The sequence below is a fragment of the Fukomys damarensis genome, unplaced genomic scaffold, assembly GCF_012274545.1.
Source record: "Fukomys damarensis isolate Sample0158 unplaced genomic scaffold, DMR_v1.0_HiC HiC_scaffold_13, whole genome shotgun sequence".
NCBI lineage: Eukaryota > Metazoa > Chordata > Mammalia > Rodentia > Bathyergidae > Fukomys > Fukomys damarensis.
The window spans coordinates 20668379-20688240 of NW_022900925.1; the positions used below are offsets into that span (position 1 = coordinate 20668379).

The 19862-nt window shown below is 46.9% G+C and overlaps 1 protein-coding gene across 1 annotated transcript; it reads left to right on the plus strand.

Annotated features, from left to right (window-relative positions):
- The first annotated feature begins 1913 nt into the window (after positions 1–1913).
- Positions 1914–12106, plus strand: Tmem98 (transmembrane protein 98). Its single transcript, XM_010642389.2, has 6 exons — positions 1914–2134; positions 3629–3760; positions 4687–4720; positions 6667–6782; positions 9142–9201; positions 10625–12106. The coding sequence occupies exons 1-6, from the start codon at positions 2004–2006 to the stop codon at positions 10830–10832; spliced, it is 681 nt and encodes a 226-aa protein (XP_010640691.1). The 5' UTR covers positions 1914–2003; the 3' UTR covers positions 10833–12106.
- The last annotated feature ends 7756 nt before the right edge of the window (positions 12107–19862 follow it).

Here is a 19862-nt window from a genome sequence, read left to right on the forward strand (position 1 = left end):
GGCCGGGTCCTCCGCCCGCGCGCCCACACACACCCCGGGGCTCTGGGATGGGTGTTCGGGGGCGGCCGGGCAGGGAGAGACCCGAGGGTCTCGGGGTGTGTAGTCCTCGAGAGTCCAGAACTCAGTGAAGGGGAAAGGAGAAGGGACGGGGCCGGAAGAGAGAAAGAAACACACCGAGTACGCAGAGCGAGAAAAGCGCACAAAGAAACAGAGACAAAGCACAGAGGAAAAGTCCGAGAGAGCTTGTGCAGCCCGGAACGCGCGGGAAGGCAGGGAACCCAGTGTGTGATCTTGGAGACCTGGGGGCCCGGGGAGCGAGAAGGAGGGAAACTCTGAGAACGGGAGGGGAAGACAGCAGAGTGAAGACAGATAAGAGAGGCAGAGAACAAAGGCTAACGGAGGTAGACGTGGAGGGGACAGTACAGAGGACTACATATCTAGGAGAAACAGGCAGAAACTGAGATTTAACTTCTCTCCTCACACTGTGAGAGATGTAGAGAAGAAAGACCTATTAGACAGTCCTGGAAACCTCTGAGAAGGCCTTCTTGGCACTATACGCCAACCAGATTCCCACCTTGCCTACCTGGTAAGCTCTACTCATCCTTCAAAACCTAGCTCAAGTATCACTAGCCCTGTGAAGAAGGCTTTCCCAGAAGTCTCATGCAAATGCAGTTCCTCTGCATACCTCTGCACATCAGTCAGACACAGACAGTTAAAGTGGATTTTTTTCTACTTGTCTGTTTCCAACAGCTCAAGATTGGGAGCTGTGTCGTCAATGTTTTTTTTTTTATTTTTTTATTTTTTGGCACCGGGGATCAAATTTAGGACCTTCTGTTTGCGAGGCAGATGTGGTGCTACTAAGCTAAATCCCCAGCCCTTTTTATTTATTTATTTTTAAAATCCCCGATCTTCAGAAATCAGCCCAGTCCATGATGCCTTGTAGATGATGAATATATACTTGTTGAGTGACCCCCAAGAACATTTGGATCCTCTAAGACATGGAGCATAGACTTCAGTGCAAATAGAGGACATGTACTCTTCTGGCTCATAGAGACTCTTAAGTCAGAGCAGTCCTTGTTGTAGGCAAAGAAATTAAAGCGGGGGGGGGGGGGGAGACTTGCTGAAAGGTATGCAGGTAGGAAGCCCACAGAGAAACAATGTTGTGAGTAAGCACTTCTCTGAGGTGCCCTTGTTTCTGTGCAGACTCTGTGAGTTTGCAATACAATTTTGGACAGTATTAAGGGCGTTTCATTAAGTGACAGATCACATATACAACAGATTATATCATCTAGTGTCATCATAGCTGTCTTAGTTTGCATAAATACACTCTGGTGATGACACTTGTGTCAGGACATACCTGTGACCCTGAGCCATGCATGACTGTGAAAGGTTTTCCTGAGTAGGACCAGGCAATAGTCAGTGAGTGGTGGAACATTTTTACCATCTTCTTTCCTCCTCAGAAAGGCAAAGGAAGGTGAATGTCCATTTCAGTTTTAGGGGGTGGTTTTCTGTGCTCTGATGACATGAACATATTCCTTAGCCTCCCTGAACCACACTTTCCTTGCTTAATAGTAAGAACACTGTTGCCTTCCTCACTGTTTGTGGTTGGGAGAATGAACACAGGCCTGGCACAGATCTCTGTCAGCGTGATCCCAGTCTCCCCTTCTTTAGCAGATGTTCTTTCATGCCCAGGTTTTGTAGATGTGAAGACACTGGTGCTAGGTAATATGATTCCTTTTGTCCCAGGTTTAAAAACCCATCCTGGTCCAACTGGGAAGCAGCCTTCCCAAAAGAAAAGGCAGATTTGAGCAGGGCATAAAGCACATCTTGATCATCTTCAGGTCCTCAGGTCTCTGCAGGTGACTTAGGGAAACTTATTGTCTCATGCCCTTGCCTGCCCCATTTGTCACTTCTTTCATGGGTTCTTTGCTAGGTCTGCCTTGCCTCGTGTTCGTCCTGTGTGGAGGATGTGAGCAGGGCTGAGTTGGGAGCCAGCCAGAAGCATGGAGACTGTGGTGATTGTTGCCATAAGCGTGCTGGCCACCATCTTCCTGGCATCATTTGCAGCCTTGGTGGTAGTGTGCAGGCAGCGCTATTGCCGGCCCCGAGACCTGCTGCAGCGCTATGATTCCAAGTGAGTGGACCTGTGGAGGGGAAGGAGAGACTCTCACCAAAGCATAGAGGAGCACGAGCAGTCGAGTGCTCGGCCGTACGAGTTCAACTTTCTCTCTCCTAAATGGTAGCTGGAGGCTGGTCTTCCTAGGAAAGACCTCAGAGCTTAAAAATCTTCCTTAAGGTCCCACTATCCTGAGCTACTTCTTTCTTTGTTCACGGAGCTGTTGAGAAGGTTCACCTAGCTTGAAGGCACAGTCATCTATACACAGCAGGCCATTTAGCAATGGGACAGGGTAAATCCCTTTCCAACCAAACCCTGGGGACAGAAATCTCATGCCCACCTCAGTCACACATCTAAACCACAGATACTCCGCATGGTAAAATCCTAGTATAGGCCAGTCTATCTCCATACGGCAGATTTCTCATGACGCATTTTAGGTGAAGTAGATTTTGTAAACAAGATCCTATTTTCAGTTTAGGGATTTTTTTGGAAGGTGGGTGGGGTACTGGGAATTGAACCCAGGGTTTAGGACATGCTAGGCAAGCATTCTACTACTGAACTAAAGATGTTTTAATTGCTAGAGGTCCTTAGAGGACCATGGCAACTGTCCCTTTAGTTTTTGTTATCCTTCTGTCAGTTCTAGCAGCACATCTGTTGAGTAGTCAATAATTTGTAAATGCCCATTTAAATAATCCAGGAAAGCTCTGCTGTTGTAAAGAATGCCACAGCATCTCAGGATTTAAAGAATCCTGTGGAGGAGGAAGTTTTTTGTGACTTCTCTCACTTCTCCAAAGCAGGGCATAGAGAGGAGATAAAGGTGGTTCCCAAGAGTGATTCTGCAGACTGGGTAGAGGGTACAGGTAGGCTGGGGTAATAGGAACATTGTCCTTTCCATACAATGTAGGGTTGACAGGCAAATAAGTGATGAAGGAGAGTAGCTCTGTCTAATACATCTTTGTAATTGTATAATCATAGCTCTACTCTTTCAGAAGCTCATCTGATTTGGTTTCATTCCTATTATGGTGCTCCTGGCTGCTTCCTTAACTTAGCCCTCGCCCTTGTCATCAACTATATATATATAACTATATAGTTGGTTAGGTTTGGATCCAGGACAAGTAGACTCTGCTGTATTTATCAACTCCTTTTGTTCTTGTAGTTGTATTAGTCAGCTTCCTGTCACCTGAGGAATACCTGAGATAATTAACTTACAGAAAGAAAATGCTGATGATTTGGAGTGTGTAGTCCATGATCTGGATGACCCATTGCTTTTATCCCTCTAGAGGGGCTGCTAGATAGCAAAGGTAGAGATCACGTGGTAGAATCTCAAGGCAAGTGATCTAAGGATCTTCTAGTAGGCTCCACCTGCCTCCCAGTAGTCCATCCTGGGGACCAAGCCTTTAATGCTCGGGCTTTTGGGGAACATCCAGACCCAGATTGTGTCAGTGGGCTTCAATGAGAAGAAGGTCAACAGCTTCACTCATCCTGAAACTGTAACAAGATTTTTCCTTCCAGGCCCATTGTGGACCTCATTGGTGCCATGGAGACCCAGTCTGAGCCCTCTGAATTAGAACTGGATGATGTTGTCATCACCAACCCCCACATTGAGGCCATTCTGGAGAATGAAGACTGGATTGAAGATGCCTCGTAAGGCCTTGGGACTTTTTGCTTTCCTGTAGCCCCCAGGGGATGGTAAAGGGGCTCCTGGGTGCCTCTTTATGCCTCCTTGTGGCAGAGCACTCCCCTGGGCAGCCAGTGGTGCTTCCCTGGTCCTCAATTGGGGAAAATTAGAATAGGACACAACAGTGTTTATCCTTGTACCCTACACGCCTGCCATTTTGTAGACCTGAATACCCAAGGCCTTTACAAGTGCAGCAGAGATTGTTATCAAGTCACCCCTATGTGCTTGGGTTGTTCTTAGGATACCCACAAATTTGATAGTCAGGCTCCAGGGGTGAAGTGTTGTCCTGAGCATCCCTCAGGGACCTCTTCATCCATCAGGAGAAGTTTGTGCCACTTCTAGCCCCTTAGCCATGCAGTTATCCATCCGTTCACTGGGCACATGTTTGTGGGCTGTTAAACGCAGGGCACTGAACCTGGCCCCACAGATATTCAATGTTGGGGAAACTAGAATTATAGCATCACAGGAGATATAGAGAATCTCTGTGTGTGGTGTAGTGAGCACTCGGAGGAGGTAGCCTGGTGTGGGAGAGGTCAAGATGGCTGTCTAGGAGGATGTTACAAAGGGTATCTTTCAATGTGAAATAAAGGGCTAGAAGGAGCTCACCAGGCTGAGCCTAAGAGGAAGAGGGAGCATGTTGGGCAAAGGGAACAGTCTACCAGAAAGGCAGAGTTGTAAAAAGCATGGCTTGCTAGGTGGGGAGCTGAGCTGGCTGGAGAACTAGGTAGGGTATAGAGGGGCAAGGGAAAGGATCCTGGGCTTGTTGATTTCACAGCAAGGCATTACTGCCCTCAGGTGGTATCCAGCTGTGCCCCTGGTCAGCACTGGATGAGGAGCAGGGTGGGGATAGGCTCTCTAGATCAGCACTAACGCCTTCTTCTTGTCTCCCCAGGGGTCTCATGTCCCATTGCATTGCCATCTTGAAGGTAATACTCTGATTCCCCTTGAGATCCAGGGCAGTCACCGGAACACCGCAGGTGTAGACCGGAGACATTAGGAAGTGCACTGAACCCTTGCAAGAGGCTTTTTTTCACCCTGACACTTGGCATTTTCTACTGTCTGTGTCTGCACCCACCTTTTCGGTCTGTTTTACTGTAGTGTTCGTAATACCTTTTTTAGGCTTCACTTCATTTGGTCCGCTTAACGCAATGATCTGCTGGTCAGACAATCTGCGTGGTCACTAGCCACAGTTTTACCAACTGAGGGGAAAGCTACATGCTCAAGGCTGTGTAGTGTTTTTCCCACACATTTTTTTTTTTTTTAACAGAGAGCTCAGGCCTGTTCAGCAAGTTGACTTTTGTATTTGGACTTCAGTTATGGAAAGTCTCACCTAGCTGTTTGGGCTATGACAGTAGCCAAATGTCAGAGTTAAAAAACCCAAATCGTCTACTTCAGCCTGGCAGCAGACTTTGAGTGCTTGATGTCTTTGGAAAATTGCATCCAATTTACATTGCAGTAATTTTTATATTTCAGCATTAGTTTTGTGATTCTTGCCTGATACTACTCTGCTGAATAGAGTAATAATCCTCAAGTGTTAGGCTAATTGCAAATAAGAGCTTCTTCACTCGAGTAACTGTACCTTTGTCTCTTTGTCTAGTTATTCAAGATTTCAAAAAAAAGACAACCTTGTCACTTAGTGCAAGATACTAAGAATTCTTCGTCCTATGTCTTCTTTGGCTTTCTCTGTTGGAGCAAAGAAAGCTTACTAAGAAATGGTTGCTTCTGGACTGGGGATTTAGCTCAGTGGTTCCACTGCCTTCCTTGTAAGCACAAGGTCCTTCCTGAGTTCGATCCTTGGCACCAAAAAAAAAAAAAAAAAGAAATGGTTGCTTCAGAGTCTGGGCTTATTCTTTAATTCCAGGAAGCTCTTTGGATGTATAAATATTGCTGTAGACACAGGTATAGTTATAGATATAAATAGGTATAATGACTATGGCAATTAAGCCAAATTCTGTTTTCCTTCTCCACCCAGTATTTGTCCTGTGACTGGGCCTTGTCTCTTACCTGTCAGATAAATGGCACCTGTGGAGGGAGAGGGATTGGCTGGGAACAGTCTTACTAGTTGAAATCAGTGTCCATCTTAGCTCAGATCAAAGTAATGAGCCTCTCATCCTCCTCATGGGCTTTCAAACTCTTGAGCATGGTCACTTGCCCTTGAACCCTGTGGTGGGACCTTGAGGGAGAGGGCTTGGGCGTTCTTCCTGGTGTGCTCCTTTCCAGGCCCAGGTACACAGCAGGCAGTGGGCCTCCTTTGCAGGGACAGGAACATGCCCAGTTCTCACCCGGAGGAGGCTGGGGGAAACAACCTGGGAGTTGGGGATGATGGTGGCTACTACTGTTGCTGGGTGATGAAAAGGGCCATGGGTCGTGGGCTTGCCTCTCACCTGCTACTGCTAAGGTCCTTTCATCATCATCTGACAATGATGTTTTACCCTTGAAAATCGTTGAAATGAGTACCATTATTTGGAGAATGTGCGTGCTGGGAACACTTGCTGTCTGTCCAGCCCTGTTTCTGCAGGCACTTGGCCACAAATAGTCCTTTTGGGAGATTTACGTGCGAGGTGAAGGAATAGAAAGTCCAGTATTTTCCCTAAGTGAGAAGGTGAAGTCAGAGCACATGATTGTTCTTGGATGGATTATTCCCGCTTAGACTTCTCTGAGCCATAGCTGTGCCCTTGATCTGAGGTGTCCCCCACAATACTTTCCCCACCCCATTTCTTCTCATCTTATCCCTTTTACTACCTCTCAGGCCTTACGGTAAAGGGCCAGCTGTGTGGCAGCGCCCAAGATGGGGCCATATTTGTCTTTGTGAGGGTGGCAGAAGCCCTTGGAACCGGGTCACCCGTCATCACCTCTCTCTCTGTTGCATTAGATTTGTCACACTCTGACAGAAAAACTTGTTGCCATGACAATGGGCTCAGGGACCAAGATGAAGACTTCAGCCAGCGTCAGTGACATCATTGTGGTGGCCAAGCGGATCAGCCCCAGGTGAGTGGTCAGCGCCCTGAGGTCCCCATACTCCATGGGGGAAGCTAAGATAGCTGGTATGCCAGGCTGTAGTAGGTAGGCACCTTTAGTTGTCTGTGTCTCAAATACGTCCAGAAATTTGGATATGGGGATGCCTCAGCTGAGCCACTCTCCCATGATCCTCACCTTCAGCATGCTTCTGAGAGGCTTTTGAATACCTCCAGTGTTACTGGTTCTGACAGTCTGTTCTACAGCTCCCTGGTGGCCTCTCCCTTCTCCCTGACACATTCCGGCTGGACTTCCTTTCTGCCTTCCCTTACTCTCCATCTTCCAGCAAGTCAGCATTTCCCACTGGCACCCACCTCCTTTTTCCAGTGACCTCCTGGCCCTGCCCTTGTGCCCAGCCTGTATCTGTACTGTGGGCTAGTTTGGGGACCTCTGCCTGATGTGGTGGCCCTCACTCACCCCCGCTCCACATCTCAACCAGCAGCCTTCTGGACCGGGTGGGAGGTGAAGCCATACAATGTACTGACCTCCTAAATTCCAGGCTGCTTGCAGAAATCCTATGTGGGAGGCAACCAGCAGGATCGCAATCAACAACTACAACCTCCCCCATCCGGGCTCCACTTTGCAAAGAAAAAATAAAGCCCTTTTTTTGAAGCAAAGGGCAGGACAGTACTAAGTTTGTGCTGCCATCTGGTGGCTGGTATGTGGATATGCCCAAGTCTAGAAATAATCCAAATTCAGGATGTTTTCCTTATCAGCCACCTGGCCCTTTCCCTGAAGCACCCCTTTGCTCAGTTCTAGGGGCCTCACTTTCTTTGTTGCCTTGGCTTCGGGTAAATCATGAGGAACCAGCTCTTACCCTGCCTCAAGATGAGCCAAACAAAGACAACCAGCTTCCTGTGGGTGGACGGCCTGTGAGGTCCTCTGAGGGATACATGTCTCACTGCACTTAAACTCTGTCCAGGGAGTTCAGTGAGGTGAGGAAGCATGAGGGAGGCCATTCAGAGAGGGACTCAGTGGGGGCAGTTCTTGGCTTTCTCTGGAGCTGCCCCCAGTGGAGGCAGCTTTGAGGTTGGTATCAGTGTCTGCCAGTCCCTACCCAGGCTCGTTCTGCTGGTCACCCACTCATTATTATTGGAGATCCTGCATGGCTTATACCTGCTTGACTCTTCATCCTACTTTTTGTCTCTTCCAAGAGCCACCCAAGGGGCTGGACAGTCCCTGTGATACAAGTTAGGAGGCAGCATTTCAGAAGAGGCAGGACACTGAGGTGTCTTGAGGGTGAGCAGGATTGGCTGTGTGCTGAGGTGAGGGTATGATGCCCCCAGGGAGGGTAGCGAGGGCCTGCCCTGGTGCCTGTGGGCCGTCCTGGTTCTACCGAGCTCCCTGGACTACTTCCTTACTCCCTGCTGCCAAATTCAGTGGGGGCTTTGTCTTCTTTCCCTCATACTTTCTCCTTCAGGCCGATTCCCTTCTCCATTTTTTCCGTAGAATATATTATGGCCTGTTATTTCAGGGAGAGTGGCTTCTTCCGTGGGCACTAGAGAGAAAGGGAGAGGCTGGCAAGACAGGTGACCAGGGCAACTCTGTCTCTTTATTCCCCCACCAGCTCCTCAGCCCTCAGTAAGAATGAGGACATCTTTTTTCAAGAAACCAAACAATATGTCCTTATTTGTCCTTCCTAGCAATTGGCCTGTGGGCAAAGATTTAGAGCAAAACCTTGTACTCTGCAAATGAGAATGGATTGTAGTTATCTTTCTGAGCTTGACCAAACAAAAATGAACCTTGAACCGTATCACGTGGGAAAAGGCACACACTGGAGCAGTTTGAACTTAAATCAAGCTTGTGACTTTTTTTTTTAGTGTTGTGGGTAACTGCCGTAGCTGTGACTCCTCCCCTCTTGAACACAAAAGTACTAAATGCTTATAAAAGTTAAAAGATGGCAGAAACAGCTCTTCTGCAAAGTGGAGTGCTCCGTAATTCTGCTCCCTCCTAATTTCAGGAAATAAATAGTCCTCCAGGTTTTTTTCTTACATGTCATAGCTTTTGTTTGTTTTTATACAAATGGGCCCTATCAGGCTTTACAAATTGTTTGGCGGTTGCCTTTCTAACTTAGTAGTCATCTTGAACATCAGTCTGTGTGTGTGACCGCCTGTGTTTACATTGTCGGAACTGAAACAACCAGGAAGCACAGTTTTCTGTAACCTGAAGCTGAAGTCTTTCAACTGAGCCAGCAGAAGTAGTTAGAGAACCACGGGAGACAGGGTCTGGAATTTCCGCGGAGAAGGACTGGAGTACAGGGAGTGAGGAGGGCAGGTGAAAAGGACGGAAGGGAAGTGAAATACTGAAAGTGGTTGCTTTTGTCTCCCCTCAGAGTGGATGACGTTGTGAAGTCCATGTACCCTCCGCTGGACCCCAAGCTGCTGGATGCACGGTGAGAGGCGTGATGCACCTGCTTGCCTCTTCACACTGAGGTTCACTGTCCCGTCACATCTGTAAGCCTGGCCAATCACGCTGTGTGGAGAGAGCTGTTTTGCTGGGTTCCCATGGCGGCCCCAGTTCTGAGTAAATTCACTGTGGCGTGAGCCGTCAGCCACTTGGTGGACGAGGCCTGGCCGGGTGATAGAGGCCAGACTTCCTTCGGAAACCCCTGAGAAGAAAGAACCAGTTGGAGGTTTCAGAATTTTGTGGGCGTAGTGGTGCACGTCTGTAATTCCAGCACTTGGGAGGCTGAGGCAGGAGGCTACATAGTGAGTTCAGGGCTAGCCTGAACTGCAAAAGCAAGACCCTGCCTCACAAAACCAAAAGAAAAACGGAATTTCGTGATTTACATCTGGCCATGCCAAGTTTTAGCTGTGCCTCCCCTCCCTTCATTCCCCTGCCAGTCCCTCTGAATTTTGGACTCCAGAAGCAGACACACCCAGGCGTGAGGGCTGCCAAGGAGGCCATGGCGAGCAGAGCAAGGAGTGGAGGGGACACATTCTCCTAGTACTCACCTCCCCTGGGCACCCCAGAGACACTCCTCCCGACCCTCCCCTAACGTAGGGTTCGTGGCCCTATGAAATAACTTGGGTTTCTATACTAGACGTAAACTCATTAAACTCTCTCCCCCTCCTCCTCCCCTCTGCTCCTGTGCTTTTTAAGATTCTCTCCCAGGCGCATTGTGTACTGGGTGCTGATAAGCAGTGAGTCATAGGACTTCCGCTTTGGTTTCTCTGCCCCACTCCTGCTGCTGCTCCTCTTTGTTCCCTGGGTTACTAATCCGTCACATAGCCCCCGTGTATACGGCAGACTCACTGTATCGAAGGTATTTTACTCTAAATCTTTCAGTACTGAAAAAAACAAAAACAAAAACGAAAACAAACTCCTCCTCAGTTTGATTTTCAATTAAAAAAATTTTTTTTTTTAGATTGGGTAAGCTATCCTTGAGCTTTATTGATTTGTGATCAATAAAGGATGCTCAAGGTGGTCTTTAAGAGGCAGCAGTCGGAGATCTGCTCATCCTCTTGACCAGCTCTCAAATGCTGCACAAAACGCTCTTCTGGGAGATGGTAATAGGTGAGCTGCAGAAAGTGGCTTCTGCAGCCTTAAATAAGTTTGTGAGACAAAGCATCTTATAGTCTCCCTGGAAGCCTTCTCAGGTTCAACAAAAGCTCCAAGACATGCCTCATTTAACCTTGTTTAACCTGGCCATCCACAAATCTATTTGAGTGTCCAACCATTGTTCTGTTTTTCCCACCGACCTCCCAGGGAAGGGTCTCCAATGTGTGGAATGGTAGTCTACCGTGTATCCATTTGGGATTTTGTGCTAAATGCCTCCTTTCCCAGGGAATCTGATCCTTTTTTTTCCTCCCTAGGACGACTGCCCTACTTCTGTCTGTCAGTCATCTCGTGCTGGTGACCAGGAATGCCTGTCACCTGACCGGGGGCCTGGATTGGATCGACCAGTCCCTGTCAGCTGCCGAGGAGCACCTGGAAGTCCTTCGAGAGGCAGCTCTGGCTTCTGAGCCAGAGAAAAGCCTCCCCGGTCCTGAAGGCTTCCTGCAGGAGCAGTCGGCCATTTAGTCCTAGAGGTGGGCAGGTGGCCAAGGTGGCCTGCTCCGTGCCTGGGTGGTTCAGCTGAGCTCGCCACTTTCCCTGTAGAGTTAGTTATTCTCCAGGGCTCAGGACTGCAGCTGTGCTTGGATGCCTCTGTTGCAATGGCAAGTGGTGTCTGAAGAGTGGCAGTCTAATACCACAGTTAGGGGAGACACCGTCCATCATTTGTACAGAAGAGCGTGGAAGATTGGGCACTGTCAGCTTGATTTAGCTTCCTAGTGTTTGCAAGAAAATTGAGCTGCCCTTTAAAAATCAAGGAGTTTCATATTAAAATCAGAATTTCTGGCTTCTCTTGAGCAATCAGAAGGTGTGACAGTTCTGATCTGCAGTTTTAAAAGAGGGACAATCAGTTAGAACTAAGTAGAGGTTGCCTCTCCTTGTACTCTCACCTTAGATGGTCTCACCTGACCTGTTTGTTTATTTGTGTTACCTGCCTGGTCCTGGAGGCACCGAGACCTTTCTTCCTCTTACAGGTTTGGGTTTGAAGCTGAGCACTGTACAATTGATTATTTCCTTTTTATCATTATGCCTGCATTTTACCTAGCTACCTCTAGGTGAATAGTAGATTTGTACTTATGTTTTCCTCCAATGTGTGGTTATTGAGTCAAACTCACGCATCGTCTGTGGTGGGATGGATTTGAAAACGGAGGATGGAAGGAGAGAGCCTGAGAATCCTGAAGGTATCTCATGTGTGTCCCAGAAGGAGGTTTAAGGACCCTAGAGTTCAGGCACTGGCGAAGACCCCACCATAAGGAGGTTTCTGCATCAGCAGTGACATCTACCAAGGGTGTGTTCTTTTTTCTTCTGGTATCTGTGTTGCAAAAACTGAAAGAGGAGGAGCATTTCTATGACTCAAGATTTTAGGGCCCAGAATTACAATCGTGAAATTAACGTATGAGCCACAAATTGCATAATTTCAAAGCATATATGCTTTCTTATAAGAAAGCCTGAAGTACTTTGCTTCTTCGTAGTAGTGCTTCTGTTTCCCTCTCTGTCTCTCTTTGTAGTCCAGACTGGCCTCCAACTCATGATCCTGCTTCAGCCTCCTGAATGCTGGGATTATAGGCCTGTGCTCCTGCAATCCAGTTCTGGTACTACTTTTGAAAGGGGGCTGGCTCGGGGGCTTCCCTGGTTTGTGTCCCGTGTTGTTAAGCATGATTGGAGCTGTATATTTGTTTTCATATCATTTTCTCTGTCCTAATTTAAATAAAAAAAATCCCTCAGCTTAATGCTAGGAACCAGGATCCCCTAATCTCAAATTCAGGGTGGAGATGAACAATCACTTGTTTGTTGGCACATTTCATTGTGCTCTGGAAGACAGGTTGCTTCTGACCAGCACACCCTACCTGGGATATAGAGTCAGGAGAGGAAGGCTGGAGCTCATTCTCATGGACTGCAGAATAGAGAAACTATTGATTGTTGTATTAGTCACTTTTCTGTTACTGGGACCAAAATACCTGACACACACGATTTAAAGAAGGAGAGGTTTACTGTGACTCACAGTTTCAGAGGTTTCAGTCCATGGTCAGCTGGCGCCAAGGAAGAAACATCACGGCAGAAGGGCCTGGTGGAGGAAAGCTGCTCAAACCATAATACCTGGGAAGCAGAGAGGAGAGGAAAAGCCGAGGAAAGACTCCCTTCAAGGCATGCCCCCAGTGATGTCCCCAGTGACCAACTTCTTCCAGTCAGACCCCACCTCCTGAATAGCCCACTGACCTATGGTTGAATTCACTAATGAGCTTAGTACCCCCTGTGGTCTGATCACCTCTGAATACATGAGCCTTTTGGGGGACATTTTTGATTCAGACCTTAACGATTGTTTACAACCATTAACCCCCAATATGTGTTATGTAATGAACTCCCATTTCACTGGCAAGTTGTGACTGAGAAATGTCCACACAATCACTTGGAGTGTTCTGTTTGAGACCTTTATATAAAGGCAACCCTAGTCTTTATTCCGTCATCCCCCTGCCCCTGCACACACACACTTTTATTTTTTTAGGCAGGGTCTCCCTGTGTAGCCCCAGCTGGCCTTAGATTCACAGCTCTCCTTTTACCTCAGACTCCCAAAGGCTGGGATTACAGGCCTGTGTCTCCACACCCAGCAGTCCTCCCTCTTAAAAACCTAACTTTTATCACCGGACTGGAAACCACTGTGCTGAGGTTGCAGAGGCTGCCACAGCTGTGAGTGTCCCCTGCATGTTCACCTGGGCCAGAGTCCCGAACTGGACAGAAGCAGCTCTGGATGGGTGCCCCGGCCCCCATCTCCACGCCCCACCACCCACACGGAGCCTTCCCTTGCTTCTGTCCAAGCCTCGCCCATCCTGGTGCGTCCCTGAGCGGAGGCGCCCTTTCCACTGGGAGGAGAGGTGTCCGAAGACCTGGAGAGTACCTGCTGGCTTGCAGGGTTTCCGGTGGTGCTGCTGCGGTGTGGTTTTCCTTTCCTCTCCAGTGCTGTTAAGAAGCCTCTGTGTAGTTGGTATTGGGGGCAGTGGTTGAGGTGGAAGCATCGCCTTTGGGGTAGTGATAATCCCACTGCTCTAGACCTTGGGGGATTTAGCTGCAGGTTATCCCTGGGGAGGGCCTGGGTGGTAAGCACGGGGGTCCCAGGACAGTCTGCCAGGTATGGTTTCCCGGGTGATGGATGGGTACATCCAAAGTCCCTGATTCACTGGTGTTTACGTACACAGTGGCAGAGTCATCCTTCCATGACCTCCACACCCCTCGTACCCTGGATTAGGACCATTAGACTCAGATTCTAATGAATTACTCAGGGATAGAAATCCGGTGTAAATAGAACAAGATATTTGGAGTCATGGAATTACATTTAAATTTGGACCTGGCGATTTACTGTATGAGGTTGGACGAGTTAACCTCTCTGGTCTTTCTCATCTGTAAAATCAAGACTTCTGACTCATTGGGTTGGCACAGCAAGATTTAAATTTGGACGTGGCGATTTACTGTATGAGGTTGGACGAGTTACTTAACCTCTCTGGTCTTTCTCATCTGTAAAATCAAGACTTCTGACTCATTGGGTTGGCACAGCAGTCTAACAAAACAAAGCACGTGACATGCCTAATTGTACTTGGTGCTGCATAATCGATGTCAACTCTTCTTTCCCCACCATCCCCCATGCCCTGATGCAGCTGACCCGGGGCTGTCACCTCAGTCACCATGGCTTTGTCCAAGCAGGGACTGCTGTTCATGGGCCCTGGAATCGAGTGGCCAGTGATCTAAAACCATTGCAGTAGAGAGGACAGCCCAACCCTTGTTACTGCCCTATCCCAAGCATTTCATGCCACGAAGCTAGTGGGAGCTCTCAGCCTCATTAGCGATCAGAGACTGGATTGTGCAAGCTCACATTCCTCTGGGAGAAGACAGCCCCTGAAACCACAGCAGGAATGTGTGGTACTAGCGGCCACCTTCCCCCAGTGCTTACCCTGGCCTCCGTCATTCCCCAGACTGGGCTGGGGGAGCCTGATCTTGAGAACATAGCTTTCAGTTCAGAGGTTCATGGTTCTCTTGGGAATGTGGGAAAGGTGTCAGTAAAAAGAATTCCCCTCCTTTCCTTCTGCTGTCCCTCCAGTCAGGTGTAGTGAAAGCCTCCTCTGGGGGAGGTGCTGTGCTGGCTGCTTGGGATGTGGAGCAAAAGGTTCAAATGAGCACTCGAGTTGGCTGGAATGGAGGGGATGGTGTGCAGAAACTGGGGGAGCTGAAGCCTGCGTGGGAACCTGAACAAGATGAGGACAGACAGCACAACCTGGGAAGGGCCCAGAGCCAAGAGCATGGCTTGCTTGGGAAGTGCAGGTGACTGGGGAGCCGGAGGGTGGAATGTAGGGGTGAGAGGCTGGACAAGTCGGCAGGGTATTAGGTCAGAAGGGACCTTGTAAATAGGTCACCTTAGGGAGCTTAGATTTATCCTGAGCGTAATGGGGTGCATCATGGAAACCATGGAGACTTTGAACACTCAGGTTCGCAATTTAGAAGGCCATATTTCCTTCAGAATCGAGAACCTGAGGGCCTTAGGATTCAAAATTTGCCTTGTGCCACATGTTTCCCCCAAGGCTGAGGGGCTCAAAGCTGAATCAGTCTAAAGGCAGGGTGGGCAACTGGTCAGGAACAGAGGAAGACGCGGGCATGATAACAGAACATTCTGGGGAATAGTGTAGTGTGCTGTCCGCTCTCGAGCACCCACAGTGACTGTTTGCCAGAAGCACTGATGGATGGTGCTGAGAATTTGAAGGGTCTTTCTTGTTTCAGCCTATCTGAATTTTTCATGAGGTGATGGGGAACAAACCCCGGGTCTCATGCACGCTGGCTAAGCACTGTACCACTGAGATACACCCTCAACCGAGTTTATCTTTATCTTTTCACCTCCATTTTCTAGGGAAGAAGACTAAAGCCTAGGAAGCTGAGTAGCTTCCTTGGGATCTCATAATAAATAGGAATGAGAGCAAGAACTTCATTTCCCCAACTTGTATATTTAATCACTGCTCTGTCCTGCCAGGGCAAGGTGGGTGGAGGAACAAAAATAATGGAAGTGTTGCAAATGCAAAGGAAAGAACAGGTAAAAAGAGTCATTCTATTCTCTTTTAATAATTTTCATTTAAAAATGGTGGTCATGACCCATGAGTTAATTTCACGGCCCATAATTGGTTAAGACCCACAGGATGATGACACGTGGACACTAAAATGAGGGTCAGGGCATGGGTGAGGTATTTTCTCTCCATCCCAAATGACTTAATTTTATCTATTTTATGTAAAACTTACACTTACCAGAATAGTGGCAAAAATTTATGGCGTAAAATGGAATCATTAATTTATTACATGATTGATTAGTTCAAGAGGCATCTGTTGAGCACCTAACTGGACTAAGCCCAGAGATAGAGGAATAAGAAAAAAACATAATGTCCCTCTTGAGGCACATACAATCTGAGGTGGAAGGAAAGCCATAAAGAGTCATTTTCAGTATTGCCTGGCAAGTGCTAAGTAAGGAATGTGTGCTTAATGAGAGAACAGGGCGAGGGCACAAAATCCAGCTCATGAGTTTCCTGAAGGTGTCATCTTGGAAGGATTGCCAAGGAGGAGTAGGTGTTAGGAGAAAAAGATCGGGCAGGATCAGGGAAGGCGGAGATAGAAGGGAACAGAGCATTGGACAGGAAGGGCACCCTGGGGAAGCATGACATTCCACACTGTGCTCAGGATGTCACAATTGTTTTAAGCCAGCAAGTGTCAGATGGGAGCTGGGGCATGGTGAGAGAGGAAGGTGAGGGCAAGACCCTGGAGAGTCTTGTGGGCCTTGTGAGTTCTTCTCACTGTTCCTCCGGGTGGGAGTGAGCTATTGAAAGTCAAAACAGTGCTTGCTTCCTTTTTCCTGGGAAACCAGCCAATGAAGACCGAACCCTCACCATCCTTTAATGCTGTCCTAATTTGATAGGTGGAGGAAGGTTTAGCACTGTGCTAATTTGCATTTCCCTGACTACTGGTGAGGAAACATTTTTCATGGGTTTATTAAGTTATTTGTATATTCATGCTCTTTGCCCATGTTTTGGCTGGAGTTTTAGTATATTTCTTGTCGATTTATAGAGCTCTTTATATGTGAAGGATAACAACCTTTTGTCATATTTATGGCATATATTTTCCCCAGACTTGTCATTTGCCTTTTAGTTTTGTTTAGAATGGTTTCTGTCATCCAGAAGTTTTAAATTTGGTGTAGTCAAATGTATTGATTTTCTTTCCCTTAGTGATTTCTTCTATTGCTTTTATGCTTAGAAAATCCTTTCTCATCCAGAGATCAAATAAATATCATTGACAGGCTTGAAGCAGTACAATGTCAAGGTGGATGATTAATAACACCATTCACAGATTAGGTGTAGTAGCAGGAAAATAACAACAACAACAGGAAAGAAGAAGCCAAATTGTCATTTATCTACCCCAAACCTAACTTGAGGTTACTGGTAGGAACAGTTAAGGATCAAAGTGGTAAACAAAAGAGAAGCAGAGATCTAGGGAAGGTCTGAAGGCACCAGCTGAGCTGGTCAGGCAGACAGGGTGGGAGAGAGTTGGGAATGGAGGATGCTGCATGTCCCCAGGTAAAATATCGAGAAATAATGTCTAAATGCTGGGGATACTGAACTGAGAAAAAAAAAACCCATCGTTTTTGTCCTCATGAGATTATAGTTTGGCAAAGGAAAGTGGACATTAAGGAAGTGGCTGCTTTTAGTAAATGTGAAATTAAAAGTAGCTTAAGAAGAGAGCTAGGTTTATTTATTTACTTATTTATTTGGTACTGGGGATTAAAGCCATGGCCTTTGCACTGAACTACATTGCTAGCTCTTTTTTGTTTGGAGACAGGGTCTCACTAAGTCTCTAAATTGCCTAGGCTGGGATTGGACCCATGATTCACCTGCCACAGCCCCTCAGACTGTTGGAATTACAGCTGTACACCACCATGACTGGCTAGAGAGATCGATGCCTATGAAAGATGATAAGGGAGGGGCTGGGGATTTAGCTCAGTGGTTCCACCACCTGCCTTAGAAGCTCAAGGACCAGAGTTCAATCCCCGGTAGCAAAAAAAAAAAAAAAAAAGGAGAGAGAGACTGACACATTCAGATGTCAGGAAAGGCTTCCACCTGAAAGGCTCTCTGATCTGCTTTCTGGAGTATACGTAGGAGTTCAGAGGTGGAGCGGTGGGGACAGAAGGAGCAGCACATACAAAGGCCTTCTGGCAAGAGGACAAGAACCAAGACTGAGCCAGCATGACTGCAGAGTAGACAGAAAGGAAGGCAAAACGAAGAAAAAGCAGGTAGTCAAGTCCCACTAGACCTTGTAAGCCATGTGAAGAACCTGGTCTTTCACTGAAGAACTATGTGTGTTCATTCAAATGGTTTATTCAAAGCTGGTGGGGTTGTTGGAGAGGGTTGGAGGTAGACATACTCAGATTTGTATTTTAAAAAGATCCTTTTGGTTTCTGTGTTGCTATGGCCTGGAAATTGGTGCCCCGTCCACAGTTCCTATGATGAAACCTAACCTCCAATAGGGTAGTAGCAAGAGGTAGGGCTTTGGGGAGTGGTTAGATAAGGAAGCCTCCACTCAGAAAGGCATTAGTGCTTTTATGAAAGAGCCTCAAAGGTGCCTTTCGCCATGTGAGGATACAGCTGGAAGGCGTCAGTGGTGGGGAACGGGCCCTCTCCAGACTCCAAACCTTGGCCTTCCAGCCTTCGGGAATTGTGGGAAATAAATTTCTGTTGTTATAAATCACCCAGTCTGTTATAGCAGTCCAAGTGGGCTAAGCCATGTAGAGAGCCAATCGGAGGGCGCAGAGTAGAGAGGAGAGAGATGCTAATAGCTTGACCTAGGCAGGTGCAGGAAGGTAGTTAGGAGAGTGAATACATCTGAGGTGTATTTAGGAAGGAAACTAGATTGGACTTGGGGTGGATTGGGTAATCATACAAGATAAGGGTGAGTCAAGACAGACTCGGGTTGTAGGTTTGCATACTGTCTTAGTCACTTTCCCATCGCTCGGACAAAATACACGACACTCACAACTTAAAGGGTGAGAAGTTTATTTTGGCTCATGGTTTCAGTCCATGGTGGGCAGGCTGCAAAGGAGAAGCAGCATGGCAGAGAGTCCTGGTGGAGGAAAAAGTGCTCAACACACAGTGGCCAGGAAGCAGAGAAGGGAGGAGGCAGGAACAAGAGCACACTCTTCCAGGTCGCGCCCCTGCTCAACTCGTCAATGGATAAATGTACTGATGAGTTTAGCACCTCTGTGGTCAAACCACTTTCCAAGAACATGGAAAAGAACACTTTTCTAGAACATGTTGTCTTTTTTCAGAGAATTTTTACAATTTTACACATGAGACATGGGGGATATTTGTAAATTTTGTTCATTAAGTTTATTGGTACTTTTTAGGTATGCAGAACAGTTACATTCATCAATGGGATCTTGTACCTTTACATGATGTGTTTTGGTTCTTATTTTTTTCCCCATACCCTGCCCTCCCTTCACCCGCTCCACTCTCCCCTATTTACAAAGACTTTGTTTCCATTTTTTTCCTTTTCTCATATTTTTTCTTTTCCCTTCTTTCCTTTGTGGGGGACATTTTAGATATAAACTATACTAAATATCTACATGGGGAGGACAGCTTGGTGATGAGAGGTCCTTGGCAGAAGAAACGTCAGAAGATGACCAGGTTTGGGCAAGAGGTTAATGGAATCTACTTTGGACTTGGAAAGTTTGAAGTACAGCTAACTCGGGTTAGATAGAATGAGTGAAGCTTGGAAAAGCTGGGTTAAAGACTTTTCCTGGGTCATTATTATCAGCATTATGGCTATGGATATAATTTCAGGGAAAGATTATAGGATGAGAAGAGAGCCAAAAGGAAATCCAACATTGAATATGATTTTTGGACCAGTTTAAGCCTCTGTAGTTATTTTGATGGTTGAATGAAACACTATACACACAGTGCCTCTATAATACACAGAGTCAGAAACTCAAAACTCAAATCTTCCAACTTGACCAGGGCCTCAGAATACCTATTATTTATACCAGACGTGCCCTGCTCTCCTCCAAGACCCAGCTTTGGGGAGCCTACTGCTTGAGAACTGTTTGAAATTGAACTCCAGAAACTTTGGGCCTTTGTGATCAATGCTCAGTGTGCCAATTTCCAGAGCACATAAGCAACATCTACTAGATAGATGATCACACCTTAGAATGGTAATCATGCCACCTTGCTTTTCTAGAACATGTGGTCTTTTTTCAGAGAATTTTTACAATGATTATCCCGGTTGTTCATCACAGGATTTTTTTTTTATTATGAAATGCATTTGCATATTTTATTTATCTATAATCCTTTTCACTGCTAAAACAATAGCATTCCGAGCAAACATGCATATGGATGGTTTACAAATCCACCTCTTAATCCTAAGCTTTTTTTCCTCTTGTTTTCCTGTTTTATTTTTAAATAATGAGCTTTATCATCCTGGCCATTTTCT

Bases quoted from the DNA above. Each gene is read 5' to 3' on its own strand.
- Tmem98 (XM_010642389.2), top strand. From the start codon at position 2,004: ATGGAGACTGTGGTGATTGTTGCCATAAGCGTGCTGGCCACCATCTTC. The intron at 3,761-4,686 runs GTAAGGCCTTGG...TTGTCTCCCCAG, and splicing joins GACTGGATTGAAGATGCCTC to GGGTCTCATGTCCCATTGCA. The intron at 6,783-9,141 runs GTGAGTGGTCAG...GTCTCCCCTCAG, and splicing joins GCCAAGCGGATCAGCCCCAG to AGTGGATGACGTTGTGAAGT.